Source organism: Micropterus dolomieu, linkage group LG05, assembly GCF_021292245.1.
Source record: "Micropterus dolomieu isolate WLL.071019.BEF.003 ecotype Adirondacks linkage group LG05, ASM2129224v1, whole genome shotgun sequence".
NCBI classification, from domain to species: Eukaryota; Metazoa; Chordata; class Actinopteri; order Centrarchiformes; family Centrarchidae; genus Micropterus; species Micropterus dolomieu.
Window position 1 is genome coordinate 25095096 of NC_060154.1, and position 21919 is coordinate 25117014.

At 41.6% G+C, this 21919-nt stretch overlaps 1 protein-coding gene across 1 annotated transcript; it reads right to left on the reverse strand.

The window, feature by feature from the left end:
• Window positions 1–4630: 4630 nt before the first annotated feature.
• gsx2 (GS homeobox 2) lies at window positions 4631–6095 on the reverse strand. The gene is made up of 2 exons (XM_046050319.1): window positions 5650–6095; window positions 4631–5423 (listed from the first exon to the last, which is right to left on the reverse strand). The coding sequence occupies exons 1-2, from the start codon at window positions 6020–6022 to the stop codon at window positions 5083–5085; spliced, it is 714 nt and encodes a 237-aa protein (XP_045906275.1). The 5' UTR covers window positions 6023–6095; the 3' UTR covers window positions 4631–5082.
• Between the last annotated feature and the right edge of the window lie 15824 nt (window positions 6096–21919).

Below are 21919 nucleotides of genomic sequence, written 5' to 3' on the forward strand. Positions count from 1 at the left end.
AAGGAATGGCATTTTCATGGGGTTTTATTTGGATACAAGAACTTTTGGAAGATAGAAATAGGACTGGTGTGTTTTCTAGTACCTAATGTTGCATCTGCTGATGTTTCACCGTCTTCGCACAAATGTTCTTGTTCTGGTTAGTGTCACTGCGAACAGTTATTAACCCATCAGGCGTCATGACCAAACTACAATACAAATTTACACTTATTACTCTTTTTTTGCACGATGCATGGCAACTCAGTGAATGGTCAGTGTTGTTGTGCATCAGTTAGAAACTGGGAACAGTGGAGCGCGTAACTCATAGAGGGCGCTCCAACACCGCTATATCACATCTCACGCCACAGCTTTCTCAGACCCCCCCCCCTCTCTCTCTCTTCTTACCCCCCTCTCGCTCTCTCTCACACACGCACACACGCTTACTCTTAAATTTTACGAAAAAAGAAATGACACCATACTAATGGGACCCCTGTTTACTGTCACACATGCGTCAGCTGTTTACCGAGTCTGAATCATAGCTACCCATTATTGTTTTGTTTTTACCCCAGCTCCCTTACCCCGGGGCAACATAAGAATAATGGGCCCCTATGAATCACCTATCTCTGGGCACAGAAGAGGGGCATCAGACCGGTGTCTCTGCATGGAGCAGAGCCCGGGGCCGGTGATGAACCCACCACCCCCACTACCCCACGAGCTCCATGCAGCCGCTTGCCGCAATTACTTCCACATGTTGCCGAAAAGAGCAGTGTCCTTGTTCTCCAAACAAAGGATCTCAACTTGGGAGGGTTTGTTCAGTTTGAGGTTCTCACTTCTGAGGAACTTTCTTTTAACACTTTTTCCTTAAAAAAACTTATATATATATGCAAATTAGATTCTGGTGAATTAATGTAGTGTGTGTGTGTGTGTGTGTCGGGGTGCGTGTGTGTGTGTGTGTGTGTGTGTGTGTGTGGGGGGGGTCAAATATTATACCGTCACCGCTTTCTCTAAATTATTGCAACTAAATATCACTGAAAAGTTGTGTTCTTGCCTACATAATGATGAAACACATTTAAATTGTTTAAATATGCCCTACGTGGAAGAAATCTCAGTAGCTTTAAAAATGTGCACAGGATGTTTGCACATCATCGCTTAAATAGGGACACTGCCCTCTACCAACATCACTCATCTTTTTTTAGTACCCGTACGGGCCTGCCTTCAACTGTCCACCAGGGGGCTTTGCATTAATGGAAATCTGTATCAAAATAGGTAGTAGATATACTAAAGCTTAGGTCCAAGGGGGACTTTTCAAATATGTATTTTGATAGCTTCCTTTTAAAAACGAACAAATTGAGCATCTATTGCAAATCATTTCGACACATGGTTCATCCTTCCTGTGTGAAAATTAGGCCTAAACTGCAAGAGTAACAACGCCCTGACGTGCTTAGCGTTTTAAAAGGCTTCTCTTCAAACTTTTAAATAATCTTAACATTTGGAGTTAAGCTTATTCCTGGCTAATCAACTGATTTTAACGAGATGTTTTTGCTACTGCCACTCTTACAAATATGTGATTAGGAGTACATACAACATAATGGACCTGAACACACATTGACATGCAGCACAGCACGTCCTGCAGTCATGTAGATGCGACTAGTCCTTGAAGATGACTCCACAGAGTGTCGGTGGCCTTCGGTCGGCCGTCCCTGAGGGAGCTGTCCAGCGTGCTGAACTGTGTCTTACCAGTCTTGGCAGCGTTTACCTCCCAGCCAAAGAACTGACTCTGTGTATCTATGTATGTGTCTGTCCTTCAATATAGCTAGTAAATACATACATAAATAACCCCTCCCTCCTGTCTTTATTTTCCAAAAGCTTTGACCTCCCTGAAGCAGTGGCCCTGACAGAAGGCTTTGTGTAGAGCTCTGCGGGCTCGAGTGAACCAGCCATTAACTAGAAGTGGAGGTGAGTTTTTATAAACAAAAACGACTAAATCTTAATGAAACAAATGGATAAATAAAAACAAACAACAGAGAAATTAGGCTGTAAAGCATACATATTTTTTCACACACTACAGGGGCCCAGCCTGAACAGATGCAGTTATACCAACAGTGTAGACTATATTTTAAAAAGGCTATATTTATATATTAAGAGAAGTGGGGGTAATTTTATTACCAGAAAGGACATTTACTGGCCAATCATTCAAAGAACGATTAGCCCCAGCAAAATTAAATTAACTTAAATTAACTCTCTAGTGTTCCTGTGGCCCTGCCTCTCCCTGTGTGCGAATGTACCTGACCTTTTTATGCAAAGACGGATTTACCCACTTGACTTTTATTTTCAAGTCACCATTAAGATTAGCACCAACTCCGCGCGCGCACACACACACACGCACACGCACACACACACGCACACGCACACACACACACACACACACACACACACAGATCATCCCTTCAGCACAGTGACAGGATGTTCGCAAATTAGCCCCCCAATTATTCACAACATACCAAATCCAACAGCCTTAATGTTATACCTTTTCCCACTGTAGTTTGGTCGCCAACGGTGAACTCTGTCTGGTTAATAGAAGGCCATCATCATCGTTTAAGATGCATTGAATTGTTCAAAATGTTTGTATAATGTGGTGGCCAAAAGATGCAAAACTCGACAGAGATACAAATCTCTTCGGGAAAAGACAACACTGTTCCCCTCTTTTCCACACCGGCACTTCATCTTCTTCTCGCCTCTATCTCTCCGCATGAGACAGCAGCTGCAACCGGCTGAAAAGCGCTCTTATTAATTGTCTTTTGTCATGCGTAATTGCCACATTTTCAATGGTGGCCAGGCCTGACGTCTTTTGGAGTCGTCTCGTTTCTCTGCATTAGTAGGTGTAGCGCCTTTCATCAGACATATTTACATTCCGCAGCCTCTGCCTTGCCTTATTTTAAACATTTTGTTTGCTAAATCAGTGAGATCAGAAGTTTTAGTGAGTGTGACAGTTTGGGGAGAGGCATCGATTTCACCCGGACAAACAGATCAACTCTCAGAATGAGCTTCACCCCATTATAGTGGCCTTACAGTCTGAGGTCACGTCCTGTGGGGCAGAAACGAGGGGAGGTAGGGGGGTGTCTTTCTCAAAACTGCGGTTTATTCTATTGTTAATCGCTTTAAATGCTGCTTTGGTCTTTCACACCTGCAAGGGAACTCTAATTCGATTAATGGGAACTTCAATATATATTCATTAGGTGGCTTTCCCCCAATAATATATGATCATCAGCGGGATGTGAAAGGGGACCATTTATTCCAGCACTGAATGGGTCCGCGTGGGACCAAAACTTCACCTGCTTCCCCTCTCAATTAGGAATGTATCCCAAACTCTGACAGAAACGAGTTAAATTAGGCGTCAGCTAATTTCCAGTGGCCCCTCCTACGTAATCCCCCCTCAGAGTCTTTCCATTTGAGCGTGCCCCCTTTAATTCACCATAAGTTGAAAGGTTCAAATAGTGCCTAATGAAACAGTGACTAAATCGTTCTCTGTCGCTCGGAGGAACCCTGTAGCTGTCCCTCAAAGCTCTCTGAGCACACAGCCGTCGGGGGTCTCCGGCTAAATGCGAGTCCCAAGGCAGGACAATCTAACCTGTCAAAGCCTTTGCCCACTTCTATATATCCTTGTTCTGTGGTTTGAAGCAATGGCAGCATAATCAACCAACGTGGGACCGAAAACGCAATTAAACTCGCTTTGGACAACCAAAATCTTTTCAAAAGCGAGCATTAATGGACTATTGGCTGCTCCCCAGGGGCGTTATCGGGTACCCATTTGTGGTCAGATCTGAGAAGAAATTACAGCTACACTTTCATATAGCACTTCATCCATTTTGAATTAAATAGCATAGTACATCATGTAAATGGAGCTCTGCGTCAGTGAATTTTGTTTGAATATCAGCTCCACCAGTCTACTAAACACAACAGAAATAGCGTAGTAGGCCTAATGAAAGCTTAATAATAATAACTGTCATTTGGTAGAAAGGAGTGGCAACGTTTGCGTTGTAAAATCTATAGTGGAAGAAAACTGCACTCATAGTTGAGGTGCACTTAGCAAAACTCGTTAGCTTTCACGCAGAGTGGCCATAAAAATAGAAACCCTGTATAGTGCATTGCAATCCAATAGAAACCTTGTGAAATTGTTATTTTTGTTTAGACAGTGACGTACAAATTGATCCAATTGGTTTGACAGTTTTTAAGATGCAATTAGTGTTGGTGGACTGAATTATGTTGAAAGGCGGTCCATATTTTTTGTCTGATATGTATGTAATACATGTAATGTAAAAAAGTTCTGCAATACATTATAAAGAGGATATTTTTTTCAATATACCACAACTACATAGAACCAGTGCTTCCTGGCAATCAATAAGTCATAACAAGTTGATAATTATCACAATAATAATGCATTATATTATAGGCCTATATATTTTGAAACTCCAAAATGAAGGACATTTATTTCTGACCCATTTTAATAGAACTATCTCAATTTTCAATTTGCAAATATACATTTGTATAAAATGTTTTTATTATTAATATCTTTATCAATATTTTCAGCATTGGTTCTTCGTTCTTATGACTGAACACACCATTGATCATAGTTAGTCAAAACACTGACAACGTCTAGGTCAACTCGTCATGTTTATTACAATAAATACAGATATACATAGTTTACAAATAGTTGCGTACAGGTTCCACACGGTTTAGGCCTATACTATTTCTAAGGGCTTTCATTACCACACAACCTCACTGACAGTAATGGGATATCTGGCAATAATTGAAAACAGTTTCTGGGTATACTTTACTAGACCTTTGTAGGTGAGAACCCTGAAGAGATCAAAATACGGCATACAGGAGGTCACATTACCCAATATTTTACGACAGTGTTAAAACATGTATTCACATTTTGCCTTTAATTTAAAAGTAGGATACACATGAAGTGAGGAACAACTGACATTTTCAACACTTCTTCTGAGACTTCATGCAGGAGATTTGTGGCCCAGAGGTTGCGTGATGCCGTAACTGCAGCAAGGCAGAGTAAGTGCCAGCAGTGGGAATTTGGGTGTCGCGTTGCTCTCAGATGGGTGACACCTCTTTCTCTTCCTCAGCAGAAGCCGGGGATAGAGACTCCTCGTCCTCTGACCTTGAATAGTCTGTGTGACCGGTTGTGCACTTGCAACCGTTGTGTGCGCTCCTCTGGGTGGCTTTCCCCTCCTTCTTGTGCTTCACCCTGCGGTTCTGAAACCAAATTTTCACCTGTTTCTCTGAGAGGTTCAAATAAGTGGCGATTTCGATTCTTCTGAGTCTCGAAAGATACATGTTCGTGGAAAACTCCCTTTCAAGTTCCAGGAGTTGCGTGCTGGTGAAAGCCGTGCGCATCCTTTTTCCATTCTGTATGTGGCTGTTCTCAGAGGCGCCTGTTGGAGGAAAAAAAACATTTTTTTGTGTCAGACGTTTAGCTTTTTGGTACTACAAGTGCAAACTCAGTCAAAGACGCAAATGGAACAAATCATCGCGCGTAAATCGGTGTGTGTAAAAGCAATCTAACTAAGAATCTAACTTCCTGAAAGTGAATCATGAAATGAAGCTAGACTATCAAACAACTGCCGAGCATTGAGTGGAGACTGTAAACAGGTGGCTTACCAACAGAAAGACAGTGGTATCTTCGGGGATCTGTGACGCTGAAGGTGGGCGTGCAGACAGGTGTGTGTCCCGGATGCGCGAGTGCAGGTGGCTGATGCGCTATTCTCTGACAGTACTGTGCCTCCGCTCCTGGGAACTGACTCTTCAGCATGGGAATGCCGGTGCGGGAAGAGTGGATGTGGGACGTGACGCACAGCGGGCAAACACAGAAAGTCCCATTTTTCCTGGATGGGCATATCGGAGCGGTCACCGTCATTACGCTCGGAGAATGCATGCTGATGGGAATAAGGAAGTCTTGTCCTGGATGCTCAGCTGGTCCAGGTCGCACCGTATCCTTGATTATTAAAGAATCAACGTAAAAAGACCTCGACATGGCTGCGTTGCTGATAAGTGATCGCTCCGTGCACAAGATGATAGCTGTTTCTCTTCTGAACCCCTCGGGATCTCCAAAGGTGCTTATGTTTGATGGTTCAACAAAAGGGACCCCGAAGAGGGTTGGCCCTGCAGCGTCACCCACGTGCGCACCCGTCTCTAAGGGTTTATACTGTCAGCGACCCAAACCACGTGATGTCTCCCTGTGCCTCCAATCCTAACTTGCAGATTTACTCTATTATCCCCGAATCTAGAAAAGTCTTGGACACATACAGACTACATTTATTTTATTTATATAAACTACAAGTCCTCCTCTAGCAGATTATTTAATAACAGAACCATTATTTTAAAACAATGTGACAGAATGAAATTATGCACAAACACAGTTTTCGCAAGCATGCTTCTAAAATCTGTATTTCTGACGTGGAACTTACTATTTTAAACTCTAGACACAAAGTAACACTTCAATAATATAAGTTTACAGTACTTTAAGTCATAGGAAGAGATGAAAGAATAACCTGTAGCCTTTTATTTCTTGTTGTAACACAATAATCACTATAAGTCTCTTATTGACTAAAGGTGATTTGATCATTATTCTTGTCTCCCTAAAATCTATAGATCAATGAAAATGTGCTTATTATTTAAAATGACCGTGTGGTGAGTCTGACATGTAAAGAAAACACAGCTATATGATAGACTTTATCCAGACCTACTTTTATTTGATAATCGATTTATTTTTGCCAAATGCGATTTTAGTGACTAGCACTAATTGCTTTGCAGCCTAATCATACTTTGAATCCGGTTGGTCCAGGTTTCACTTCCAGCAATTAAAGAATTATGAACTGCTGGCGAGTCTGGGCTGCGGTTATTTGATGGCGATTAGGATTCAATTAGAAAGTGTTTATAATGGTCGGTCTGTGCGTGGGTAAACAGGCAGCTATTTCAGAAATGCGTTAATCCCTCATCTTGTGACAATAATTAGTGGGTTTGATCCTGCAGACGGGTCACCGGTAGGTTTAGCTTCCGCTTTCATCTGCCAAGTAACGCCTTCAGACAGAGGCGAGCCGTCTGTAGGTCCAGGTCCAGCACAACATGTGTTAGTTTCTCCACTCAACTCCAGACAAAAACACACTTTCCCCATAAACACAAGAGCAACCGGCCTGTTGTGGATACCAAGTTTTAATAAGTCACCTCTTTTTTGTTTGTTTGAAATCCACCCACCCCCTCATAATGCAGTAAATGCACGATTATAGACGACTGAAGCACCTATTGAACTGTGAGTTAAAATGCAGCTTTTCAAAGAATTAGAAAGTCTTTAAAATCCAACCCCAATAATGATACAAACAAACATGTCTGTCACACAGACAGTAATTGCTATAATAATCCGGCGGTTGACAAGGAAGACGCACAGAGTTGTTATGGTACAGATAACAGTCTGAAACAAGAGAGGGGGAGAGAGAGAGGGAGAGAGGGAGCAAACCAAGCGGAATGATGCGTGGCGCGCGCCCTCATCACACCATGCAAGCTCTAATATTATTTTTCCATAATTCTGCACGATAAAATTTCATTGTCTATTAAGTAATCCCACAAATGAGGTCCTTTATGAGGCTATAATGAGGCCTAATTGCCAGGACTAGTGGAGCCACGTGGAAGGATTTAGGAAGCATTAAGCCGTCGGGTACTGTGCACAGGCTGTTACCTAGCCATTACTTTCATAATTCAAGGAGAAAATTAGTCCATTTAAGGGAAAAAATCCTTTGATTCCCTTTATTCTGCTCGGGGTGACAAGGCTGCAGTTTTTTTTGTCTGCTTTGGTTAAAAAGCTGGTGCAACAAATGGGGCCAGTGCAATATCACTCACTATTTCAAGTTAGATAGAAAAAAAAGAATTTCAGAAATGTGTAAAGCTCTCAGGGCCCCACCTCTAACTAGCTTCTTCTTTCACTCCAGTGTTGTGTGCCTTTTATAGTGCAGCGGTTACCCTCCACTGTTCACCCCCTTTTCAGATCATGCTGATGGGCAATTAATCACGGGCCTATTCAATAACATGAAAATTAAATTTAAATAGGGGATTTAAAAATAAGTATATTCTCTTCAGAGGTGGGTTAGTTGATTCTGCTCAGTGAAAAATCATTTTTGTATGCGTATGAGAGTGCATCAGAGAGGAGGGGAAAGGTGTTTGTATGTGTGTGTGTATCCAGCTCCTCCCAGTAGTAAAAACACACAAACTTGTTAAAGTGCAGTGCTAAAGTTCCCCCCTCTCATTCACATCGCATCCCATGCCATATTATACCGTGAAGAAGTCCATTAATGTTTTGTTGAACAAGCGTCATTAACTTGTATCAACGCCTTTTTACAAACCTTGCATTGTTGTGCAGGGCCAGTCTGCGGCCCATCTTGGCCAATACAGTGGATGATTTGCCCCTTTATTAGTTACCAGGCAACAGATCCTGAATACCAAAACTCAAAGGAAACACTCTGGTCCTCCATATAGATCTCAATGGCGATGGGAGAAAATGAACAATGATCCTGTGGACAACATAATGCCACGCAATGACTTTTCATTAACAATTATCTGGTTGATGTGAATAGCAGCTGCAGTGGCTACTCTCCATCTCATGGTTTGCAGAGAAAAGGGGAGCGGGGAGAGAAAAAGGCTTGTCAGTGAATAGCATCCTGCAGGAGTTTGGGGGCTTCATGGTCTCCATGAATGTGGAATCTAATTTATATCTCGGTGAATAATTAGGTTTCTATGCAAAAATGAGTTGGAAATAATTGCATTTTAAAACGCCGTGACAACTTAGCCCGATAAACAAAGAAAAGCAGTCCCTTTTAATGTCTCACTCCGGGAGGTTATGAGCTTTTTCAAATCCCCGCGCGAGATCAGTATGCTGACGTTTGCATTTTAGTGCAAAAATGGATCAGGAGACGATTTCTCTTTCTAATATAGGACTGCAATGTTGCGACTTTATCTTTGAAAATTTCTACAAACTGTTTCTGCGTTTGGGAACAGACAACACTGTCAGGGAGCACGGCCCTCGCTCCTATAGAAAAGTAAAGTGACAGCCTCAGTGTAAGAAGAGGCTGCTAAACAAAGCCAGCGAGGGCCCTGTAGATGGCCTATAGAGATGTGCTGCACCAGGCTCCCTCTAATTAGGGAGACGCTTCTCAGTCTCACAGAGCCGCTCAGACCAGACACTCCAGACTGAAGTGTGCCCCTGCACCAACGAGTGTGTCTGGACGTCCACCCTCAACGCAGCGTGTGCATGTGTCCGCGCTTTATGGCGCACACAATTAACGAGCCTCGAAAATGAGATAAACACCGACTGATAGTGACGCCGATCACGGTTAAGTTCCCAGAGAAATGTCTTTATTAAAGCTTATTGTTCGAGCCCTGGTTTGTCCCTCTGCTTCCTCTGTTGTTTCCAAAAGACTAAGCAAATGCCATTACAGAGACAGCACACAACAGCCCTTATTTCAATCTTTTCTTGCTTGAGTTGTCAAATAGTCCTGCAATTCCATCCTTTTTGAAATAGTATGCTATTGTTGGTCACTTTGTAGTGCATGCTATCCCTGCAGGAGTTATCAGCTGTAAGGGCTCATTATTGTGTTCCTCACTGGTTTACAAGAAGATCAAGTTGCTGTTTCATCTTCGTTAATGATTGGCTTTTTACCGACATCATTTGGGTTCAGAATGATGCCTTAAAGACTTCGTCTGAAAACAAGATCGTCTCCACAGAACATTTCTACCACAGACAACGTTTCTTACCCACTTTCCCAGATTTAAAGCTGCTGTGGTTACAGATGGAAACCAGTCACCCCTCCCCAAACAGCCTCAACCAAACCTGGAGGGTTCTCATCCCCTCTGCTCACAACAGAGAGATCCTGACTTCCTGTGAAACCCAAATCAGGAAATATTTCAAAGAGTGAATGACAGGAGTCTCTCCACCCGGTTACCCTGACCGCTATCTCCCTCAATCTAAAGGAGGTGATATTGTAGCCCTTTTTCTCCCCTTTGAAAAGGGAAATCCCAGGGATTGAGCTTGTGTGCTGGAGCGGAAGCAGACTGGAATGTGTGTCCGGGCCGCATCTTTTGTCGCCGGCCACGGCCATGAATAGACATGGGCCGCAATCTCTCTGTCCTCTGTTTATCAGACTGTGAAGAAACAAACAAACCAAAATGTTTCATCCGCATGTTTTTGCCACCTTATACCTGCCAGTCAATCAGTCCGTTTTCTTGTCGGGTGGGATGTTTGAACTTTGCCTGTAAAAATATCTTCCGGTGTATTACATCTTTTAATCCAGTCAGCATGTAGGAAAATCAAAGTCCAGGAACCTGCAGCCTTTTTAAAGAAGCACCCTCTTTGCTGTACTGCTGCTGTCCACAGTTTGTGCTAAATGTAGGCAATGAGGACAGATCAAGGCTTCCATGGGTCCAAAATGCTTAAAGAGGGACTTTTATTATTTTTAAATAAATCATATTTCTGATTAATTTTTTACTACTCTCTTCAGATTTAATGTTGATTAGAACAAGTGTCATGTTGAGCAGTATTTGTCATTATGTTGATTTTCACTGTTGCCTGTTAGTGTCTCTCAGGCAGCTTGTCACTCCACCCTCACCCCAGCTTTCCCTGCGTTTGAGGTCAAAAAGAAGCTTTCAAACAAATAGGAAAGCTTACACATTTCTTAATTGAGATGATGCCCACATTTTTCCATCCATTATTATGGATACAGGGCTCCTCTAATGTGATTTATTGGAAGATATGCAAAAGTTTAAAAGAAGGTGGAGGGCGAGCTGTCAGGATCTGAAACTCTGCTTTATTCTGCCCATTTGGACAATGAAGAAAGCATCGATCTGAGTTCTCCTCTGTTTATGTCTTCATCATTGTTACAGCCGCTGGCATTTCAGTATTCGTTCATAGTCACTCCTCTGTTCTGCAAAAACACAGGCCAATGCAATTGAAATCTTCCATGTATTTTACACAGTCAGTGCGTGTGATTCTTTTCATGAGAGGATTATCAGATTTATTTATGTTAATTGGCAGTCGGCAGCCACAGACAGCCATTTACTGTCTTTTCTTTAGGTGAAAAGCTACAGTGTTCTTGTGTAATTCTCAGATACAGAGCTAAGACAAAACCTTTTTTAAAACCTGAAGGGGGGGAAAAATCACCAAAACACTTTTTGCTTCATATGCTGAAGATCCTATTTAAGTGAAGATTATATAGGATACAATCATTTTAAATTAAGTTTAGCTGAATGTTCTAATCATTATAAAGTGCCTCACTTTAGATCATGACTATGAATTGCTCATGAAACACGATGAAGATGTGATTTCACAGCAATCCGTGAAACCACCTGCTCCAAGAATATGTAAAAGCCACCAGTCTCATTTTTCTCAGGCTTATTGCTAGAGTTACATAAACAGTGGAGTAAACTAAAATTGTAAGTATGTCTTACAAATTGTGAGAGCAGTCCACTGAATTTAAATGGGCAGATTATATATAGTTTCTATTTTTTGCATCCATCCAACAGTAGGTATCTATGGAGGGCATCACAAGGTTTAATAGCAGAGAAACTCATAAAGTGTTGTAAGCCCAGCAGAGCGTATTATGCAACAGGCAGCTAATTGTGCGGCGGGGAGTTTGGGGCATCACATGAACTGGCTGGAGTTTGGCAGGCAGTCATCAGGCTAGCAGCAGCATAGGGTCGCCCTCCACAGGAACGCAGCCCAGAGGTCTGCTTTTGTTTTGTATTTGTGCTACTAGCAAGTTTGTATTATTCATGTGTTTCAGTTTAAACATGCAAAACTCTGCAATCCCATTTTTAGACTTTTTTGACTTTATTTTTTCATAGAACATGCTAAATGAAACAGTTTATTAAGCTTCAATAGTACTGTCAAATTAGGATATGGAATATCAGTGATGTTAGGTGTCTTAAATCTAAACAAATCTTTAAATGCTATGTTGTACTCAGAGGCAGCTTCATCCATTTCAGTTTCAGAGAATGAAAGTGGTACTACACTATACTATATGCCTATTTTCACATCATTTACATGGACCTTTGCGTTATCTTTCTAAAGGAAGATAAATCCAAGCCATTAAAAACAAGCAAATAAATAAACAATAAATTGGCATTTTAAGGAGTAAATCTGTGGTGATGGCGCAATGGGTAAGACACATGCCTTTGGTGTGAGAGACCGGGGTTCAATTCCCCACTGTGACCCATCCACCATTGTGTCCCTGAGCAAGACACTTAACCCCTAGTTGCTCCAGAGGTGTGCGACCTCTGACATGTATAGCAATTGTAAGTAGCTTTGGATAAAAGCGTCAGCTAAATAAATAAGTAAATCTAAAACGTTACCCAGGTCCACACACAACCTGAAAACAAATCTTTATCCCTATCCCCTGCCAGTTTTTGATTCAAAAGCTGCAGTTAACAAACACATAATTTCTCTTAAAAGTAATTTGTTAGACCATATCTATTTATTTAATTTTACTTACAGTCACTACTGTCCACAATAAATGGTAATACAGTATAATAAATAAATAAATAAATAAATAAATCTGATCTTCACTAATAAAGCAATTTTTATGAATTTGATATAAGTATATACTGCAAAAGTAATGGAATATTAATGTCACAAAAGACATTTTGTGTAACAGTAGGAAAAGCACAGCTGTAAATAATAAATATAAAAATGGCTGAACTCCATTTAGCTGCTTAAGTGTCAGTCCTGTTATTGCTCACGCTGGCTCACTGTCACACTGTCATGGCTTACTGGAACACTTTAATATAACAGAGCCATTGTTACTGTTATTAGTAACATGTGCTTTTCTACTATGTCAAAATGTCTGCTGTGAAACAGACTACACTTTTATTTCAGGCAAAAAGAGAGCAGTGAAATGCAGAGGGTGTTTGAAGAAGAAAATAAATATAAATAAAATGTATTCTATAAAAGAGAAATGGATTTTCTGATTGGCGTACACTGGTGTTAGATGTAAAAATATTAAACTAATATTAAAAGTGAGTGGATTCTATATCTTTTCACATTTCCGCCATGTTTCAGTACACGTTTCAGGACACGGGAGGAATTTCAGAAAAAATAAAACATTTCCAGCACCATACTGAGTTCAGTTTTAAGGTACTTATGCTGCACTTAAACTTTTCAATCTTATGCTACTTTGTGCTTCTACTCCCACTACATTTCAATATTGTACTGTTGAAATTTCTCACCTGTGAGACAAATAAAGGCTGATCTTATCTTATCTTACTTATCTGTCAACTATAGTTTTTAGGTACTTTTCATCTAAAATATACAATAACTTTTACTTAATAATTCAAACCCCCTTGAAAACATTAAGACAAGTATTTTATTGTTGTATTATTTATACTCATAGGATCTCTTCTCCCACCCCTAGGTTTAACCTGTGAGTGTGACTGTATTTGCTCAAGTTTTACCATAAAATATTAAACAAATAGTTATGTATTTAGATGAATGTTCTCTATAAAGTAACCTTTTCTCTAATACACACAACGCTGAATGGTGTACACACAAACTTGTGATTTTATTTAATTTTAAAAAATGAAAAAAACATAAAGCAAAACATATCACAGTAAAAGTCAGTATTTGAAAAGTCCAGATCTTTCCCGTAAACACATGACCAAGGCCTTGTTCATGACCGCCTGCACAGCTTGTTCCAAATTAAACAGCCATGCAGGTTCTCTGCCTTTTTATGTAATGAAGTAATAAGCAGCTGTGTTGCATTCACCTGGAGAGTCGACAATAACATGATTGGAATGACTGAAAATACACTTTGAGTTGCTTCCGTAATCTGCATGTCATGAAACAAGCTTTTGAAATGGCAGCTGTACATACCGGTGCCGGGTTGGAGTGATTTGGCTGCCAAAATAAATAAGGTTGTGATTTAGAGCTGCTTACTTTGTATGTATGTGCTCATGTCTAGTTTTTTTGTTAAATGATTGAACAAAAAGTCCCCACCACCCTTTCCATCGTCATTGCCATTCGTTGCAGGACACTGGTCTATTTTCTTTGAGAGTAAGTTAATTCATAGAAATGTAACAAGTGTTTTGCTTCGCACTGTTTGCATTTCCAAGTGCAGTGGGCTTCCTTTTCAGCGTATCTAGCCAGTGGAGGTCAGGGCCAGGAGCTCCTGTCTGCATCGTCCCAGCTCTGTGCCAGCTAGATAAATGGAAAGTGTTTGTAAGCTGTCTGAGCTTTGTGTTTGCACAGAGTCACAACTTTGTATGGGGTTGAGGGGGAGTTCGGGGCAGCTACCGAGATTTGTATGCAGACTACATCGCTCAGCCACCCCCCTGGTCCACTCTATGTCCTCTCACCTGCCTGTTGCAGTAAATCATAGAGCTATCAAGTGAAGCATGGTGATGGGCCTGCACGTGCAAGAGCTTTGCTGCACCTGTCGTTGTCTGTGTGTATATGTGTGTGTGTGTGTGTGTGGGGGGGGGGGGGGGGGGGGGGGGGGGGGGGGGGTTAAAGAAATAAAGACAAGTCTTTGCTAATGTTTTAACAGTTTCTATGGATGTTTACTTCAGCATTTCGTTTTGTGTGTAATTCTTCTTGCAGGCCTGGGGGTCGGCGATAAGAGAGTTTAAGAGATCAGACTAATGGTTTGGTAAGTGTCTGTGTGTGAGTGTGTGTGTGTGTTTGTGTGCGCGCGCACGGATCTCTGTGATCACTCTAGGGATGGAAATAGAGGTAGCTGGGTGTCAAACAGGAGGTCTGCAGATGCCTGTCCGGCTGAGAGCTGCAAGGTCCCTCCCTTTGACAGAGTATCCATTCAGAGTCAATGAGCTGGGTCAAAGCCTGCACGTCAGGCTGCAGCTCGGCCTAGCACTGGGGCGGTCCAAGAGGTCAGTCTTATTCACATGGCGCTGTCATGCAAATGAACCCACCCACGCTTAAACAACTCTTGGAATTTTTATGTCTGCACCCTGGCCTTTTTTCTCTCAATTTCCCCCTCTTCTTCCCTGCTTTCCTCACTCCCTTTTTTCCCTCTCCTCCTCTCCAAATCTCTCTCCCCTGTATTCACAAAGTCATTGACGAGACATTCAAAGCTTTTTAAATTGGCCAGCTTCATTGTGCCAGCTCTAAAGTGCGGGGTAGCGGGGTGGGGGTGTGGACGGAGAGAGGGAGAGTGTAAAGAGGAGTGGGCCTAAATATACTCCGGACTGAAAGTAGTTAGATCATGTTCTTTTCATGGTCCGATTAGAATCAAATCGATCCCCCCGCCCCTCCTGACACTCCAAGGTTTGAAGAGGAGCGGCCAAACAAAGATTTCGTGGCGGAGACAGGGGGAATGAATGAACAAACCTGAATGCTAAACACACTCTCCAAAGTCTCATTCTGAAGCATGACAATGCCAAAGAGAGCAAATTGGTTTTAAGTGTGAGTGAGAGATGTTTGTATGGATAAAGAAAAGATATCTCCACAGTGAGGATACTGTAGGAGCATCTCTGGACGACACCTGATCTACATATAAATCAGAAAAACACACAGGCCCCAGTGGAGGATCTTCTCAAAAAAGGCTTTAAGCCTCATGATGATCAAGGAGAGGATTTTAGACAAAGGTACTTCATCACAAAGAAGTATCTTTTGACGAAAGAGCATTTTTGTTTAATCCATAATAAGTTTCTTGAGGAGCAAGGTTACATATACAAAGTACAAAGAAGTGGGTTGGGGTGAGGAGGCTGGAGGTTCGGCCCGTGGTGTCCAATGACAGAGCGGACGACCACTGGACACTGTGACTCTCCTCCATGGAGGCGACCCCTGAGGGTGAGGGGAGGGATGGGCGTAGGGATTTGAACTTGGTGACACCCTTGCTGCACCTGCAGCTGTGGTAATCATCAGCTTATTCTTCCACCAAACGGCTTGTACTGTTTTTAAAGCCAGCACCTTATGTACTGTTCGTAGTTTTCTAAAGAAACCAATATGGAATATTTGTTTATTCTTTTGTTTACCATAACTCTGTGTTTTGTGTTCAGCTTTTCACTGCTGTCCTGTGAAAAACACGTATCTCCAAAGCTTTGTTACAATATATTTTTCAGGTAATACACTGGGGTTTTAAATGGTTTATCTAGCTTTAGAAACACACAAAAAATGTTCACTTAATCCTTCAGTTTTTCTGAAAAATTCTAAATCAAATTTGGAGATACATGATTTTCATTGAACATTTTGTATAACTTTAATTAATGGAAAATGTGCTACGCGGGTCTTTGGGTTATGTGCTCCCTTACTAAGTCTGCGCATGTTCAGATCCAAAATAATGAGCAAAAAGACAAAATGCATTAATTATCTTTAGACACTCAGTTTCCAGTTTATTACACCTGCTAAAACTAATGCAGTCTAATACAACAGTCCTGTAGATGACTGTTATAGAGGTGTAAATTTAACTGTATGATCTGTTGAATTGTATTGTTATTCTGACAGTGTTGCTATTATTTTGTCCATCAATGAGGGTGGGTTTAGTAACAGAAACACCTCTCTGTATAATGCAGTACTGTTCAACAGCACCACAAACTACATCCTCCACAATGAACATAAAGTTGAATCAGCACCTCTCTGAATCAATTTCAACAAAAAACATTATAACCTTCATGAAGGGAGGATTTATTGCAGGACTGTTGGATCAGACTGAATTAGTTTCAGCTAGGCTAGGTTTAACTAATAAACTGGCAACTGACTGGAGTTTCCATAGATATATATTATAAGTAGACAGATGTAAAGAAACCAAAATTATTCCTGTCATTTAGATTTAACTGATATCCTGAATTTTACTGTTTGATAGTGTGGCTACATCTATTCCTTGAAAATGCCCACTGAAGCTGTATAGTGCAAGCATATCATTACTGCGTGCTTCAGTAATTTTATAATTAACTACACATTAAACTACGATTAGGATGTCACAAATTTCCCTCCAGGCAAAGACAACTTTTTTAACCACTGAGAAGCCAGAACACCCTGCGGTCATTATTGTTCCTGTTTAAGCATAGTGTAATAAAACTATAGATCTGCTTATCCTTAACAAATGAAATACTAAAAAATATGAATTATTTACATATTTCTAGTGTATAAATTGCTTCTGGCATGGCTTTTTAAAGTAAATTTATAAACCTTTGTGACCTTTGTGACCTTTGTGTGTATTTATTTGTTATGCGGTGCCTGCATTATTTTCTGTATGCATGTCTCCAGCTCACCTTAATTTATCCATTCAAACACAAACGCAAACATTTTTCAACCACACAGGACCTTGTTTTAAATTTTAGTGGAGGTCCAAATGTTTCCAAACATAGAAAATAGTGTGCTGACTTTGGGGGAATGTATAGAGAAAGAAGACCTCTAGAATATTTTCACCTGATGGAATTGCAAAGAGATGTGCAAAACCTTCAAAGTGTAATAAGCTGATTTTAACCATCTTAAAGCTGTTTAAGGGGAAATAAAGGGGTAGACTGGATGTTATGGAGTTTTAAGAATTGAAAAGTTCTCCTTCTCCCATCCTGATTACATGTGAAGCATCTATGTAAACACACACCTTTGCTCCTCTCTGTGCACATTCTTTCACCGCTGTCTGTTCTGTCAGTGGTGTTACAGGAACAGTCTGCTCTTGTAGCACGTAGCACGAAGTTGTTTGTGTTCTGAATCCTAAGAGAAGCCAAACAACACTCTAGAGGTGGAGGGACAGAGGGGTGGGACCACCCTGCAGCTGCCCCCTTCTCTCTCTCTCACTCCCACCTCATCCCTTCATTCCCTCTCCTATTCATCCTGCAGCTGCAGTCTTGTGCCCCTCTCTCTCACTCTCACTCTCTCTGTCTGTCATACAAAGTTTCTCTCTCTCTCTCTCTCTCTCTCTATTTGTCCCAGAGACACAAAGATGGATGGAGAAGCTCCTGCAATGGGGCGCACAATAGGTTGTGCCACAAGGTGAGCAGCCTCAGCTGCATACGGCCCAGTGCTGCCTTTTTTAGCTCCTGCGAGGCTCCTTACCCGCCTTGAGTATGCATGTGTGTTAAGGGGGGTCTGAGCGGCACAGTATGGCAACAGATGCTTTTGTTCGGCAAAAAGTCTGAAAGGGGCCTTGGGTGGGGGCTTAGCAGTGTCAGAGCACAGAGTCATTTTTCTCTCCCTTTTTACTCTCACCCTGCCTCTCTTTCTCTGTGTCTCCCTCTCCCCAGCTGTGCCTGCCGTGGCGGCTGAGCAAGAGGAAATGTGAGGGCAACGGCATGATGGAATACGTAAGTGGGGCGCGCGGTTTTGGCCTGTTTTGTGGGCGACTTCATTAAAGGGTCGTTTATCTGGCCTGTGATCCCATTGTCCTGGGCCTTCTTTATCAGCCCCGGTGTGTCAGGGGGGCGTAATTGGCTGATTGGCCACGGTCTGCACATGCTGAGGTGATTTATAAAGCTGTGAATGGAGCTGACTCCTCTCCGGGCAGCGCTCAGCTCTCCCATATAGGAGACACTGCACTGCAGAATAACACCGACTAAATGCAGAAGAAATGTGAAAAGGATGAAACGTCCCCAAAGCTCTTTGTGCGAGTGTGAAATCAGAGTCTTGAATAAAAGGGGTCTGGAATCACTCTTTCCCTTGTCATCTATTTTCTCTCACCTTTATACTCTATCTGACTTTGTTGTTTCACCTCTTTATACTCTGTTCTGCCCTCTTTTCATACTTCTTTTAAAATCATCATTTCCTCTATATTTCATCCTATGAACCATGGCCAGAGAGTAACCTTCGTTTTAGCTTTCAGCCAGTCAAATACAATGTTGTTCCCACTAGTGAAGAAATGTAGAAAAACTGTTTATTTTGGGCTTCTTGCGTCTTTTGAATTTTTCCTCAACTGCTTAATATAACATTTGTATTCTTAGACTGAGAAAAAATACTTTATATTGGTAAAGCCAAGCATGTTTTTTTAGATCACAAGCTAAACACTCTCAGGTACTTGCTTGCATAAAATTAACTTAAATTGAAATTAAAACAATATATGCAGTTTTGTGGAGTAGTCAGCTGTATTTGAATGAAAGTTTGCAGATTATGCGATTGCAGGTGGGAGTGAGCGCAGGCTTTATGTGGTCCCATGGTGTGTTGAGGTTGGCTCTTAATGACCTCCTAATTAAAGCAGGCCCTCATCTCAATGGGCTGATCATGTAGTGGAGGTCAGAGGTCATTTACAGGGCTGCTGGTGCCCAGGGTTCCTGCACCATGCTAATTGCCCTCCAATATGCACAAATGAACACAGCACAATAATTCTGGCAGGTGAATGTTAACTATATATGTGCTTCTTCTTGGCATGAGCAGTCAGAATGAATTCACCACCCAATCTCTCTTCTCTCAGCGCACACAGGGAGACTGGCAGTCTCTCTGAAGGACTTTTGCGTTGTCCTGCCAAAGACGTAGAGTTCATTAAGCCAGAGTGTTTGTCTAAAGGCTAGACGAGACAACTTAAATCCCCAAACAAGTGTTTGTGGACATGCAGATAAGGTCCGCAAACACACACCATTTCTAGGAGGATTCACACACACACACACACACTTTAGAAGAGAATAAAAGACATATTATGGGATAAATGCAGAACCCACTTAAGGTGGTATAGATTGTTATGCTTTACCTGATCCAAGGTATTGTTATATTTATAATTTTACAACACAGGGTTATATAACAGGATGAAGTTGTAGTTTCCCTTTTCTGCTCTCAAAAAAGCAAACACAAAAGCAATTTTTCCTCCTTCCTTTCCTCTTTCATGTTTAATTAGGAGAGATTTTAGTGCAACTTAAATGCGGTTATGTTATGCAAATATATATATATATATATATATATATACACATAATATTTTTCTTTGGGTATTACCTTCAAGACTTGCCTGAATCAGGGCAAAGTCTCGTAGGAGCCTTCGTCCACAGGCGAGGGAAAGCCAGGCGAGGAGGAGGGGCCTGGCTCGGGTTTAATGTAGCTTATTGTGCTCCCCTGAAAAAAGGAACAGTTTCTTCTGTGTTAATTTTCAATTTTGTTGCTGTCTGTGTGCCCAGCTTTTGTGTCCAATTCTTCTTCCCTCCCTAAACGGCACTGCCACCCCTCTCTTTTTCTTTTCTTTTCACTTCTCCTCTCGTCAGGCCGTCTAGATTATGTTGCTAAGGAGATTTTTTTCTTTCTTTTTTTGTGCTTTTTTCACTGTTTCCCATTGATTTTGTGTTAATGCGTTTTGAATGCCCCTTGGTGTGTGCCGAGCGCTGGGGGAGGAGTGGAGCGCAGGGTCTTGCCGAGTGGAGGAATTTCAATCTGAAGCCGTTAGGTGGGGGTTCGTGTGGGTTAAGGCCCAAAGAGAGGCACTCAAGTGAGAACTGAAGTGGTTTGCAGAGCTGAGGAGCTGCTCCGGCTGCCACTCCCCCTCTTCTTCCCCCTCTCTTTTTCAGATCACTCCTTCATTGGCAGCCCACAGGTGCACTGTCAGTCTTTTCCTTTCATACCCCAAAACTAAACCATGAGTTAAACAAACATATTTTTCCATCAATTGAAAAAATGTGAAGAAATGTGTCCAGCCTGCATAGCAAATTAGGTGCATAACATTTCTCAAAATTCAAGGTTTGATACAAATTTTGGTTTGGGGCCACGATTCAGAAGATTTTTGGTACAACGAGAAAAAGATTTTCTTTCCTTTTTAAATTTCCTTTCATTAAAAAAAGACTCTTAATGCTCGGATTCATTGGTCATGTTCACGCCCAGATACAACACAGGGGCTGCGTTGTTGAATTAGTGCGTTTAAAGGCTTATTAGACACAAAAAGCACTGCACAGCATTTTATAATACATATGGGATTTTCCAACTCTGGAAAGTTATCAAAGCAGCAACTATTTCATCTTTAGTCAAGATGATCACGAAAACAGCAGAAATACAGCACCCTTGCTGTGCTGGTGGACTGGCTCTATTCAAATGAATAAGAAGGCTAGTTTTTTTCACACAGGGCTACTGTCAGTCTGAACGCCTTGATTGCATCAGGCACAGCTCTGCAACGTTCCGTGTTGTGGTGATTTGTTGTTGTGTTGTGGTGAAATTGCTCTGGGCCACCGTACTTCGTACCACACATGGAGCGTTTCAGAAGCAGCATTGTAAGGGTCTCCCTTTTCCAGAAGAAAACAAACATCAACCTTGACTAACAGCGGTTAATTTAACAAGCTAAAACATTATACGTAGGTCTACATATATTTTGTTATTTCATCCTTCATGTGTGGGTACACCTTTCCCATTGCCAACTTCCTCAAGTGATGGATGATGCCCCCGGTACTCCTCTAATATGTTGCTATATTTGCATTGTGAAAACTCGCAATCTATGTTTTCTGCTGTGATGACTGCCTTATACACATGTGTTACTTTCCGTAACATTTCCACCTCATCGTTGGATACGTCATCAGCCCAAGGACTTGATGTAATACCTCTGGTTTACAGGATCATACCTAGATTTTCAGTTCATTTAAACGATCTATTAAACTGTCTAATTGGTTTACTCAGTCTCATCTCTGTAACTTTCTCTCACTTCCACCCACCAAAGCATAAACACATCTGTCCCTGCCCTGTAGCTGTGTGAGAAGTATCCTCGCATAATGACCTCTCAGACCATTTCATCTACATTGGCACTTAACATAATTAGACAGTCAGAGATTTGCCTCCAGCAGAGGCTGCTGTCCCTTGGAAAGCTCTGACTTGTAACAGCTGTGTATATTATTTGGGTTTAGTGTGACTCAGTGTAACATTACAGAAGCACACACTGAGGAAGAGGAAACACTTAACCCTAATCATATGCCACCCTCATGGGCTTACTCAGTTACCTGAAGGTTGCTGAAAGTTGGCTGTGTCTTTAGTCTTTATCCATTT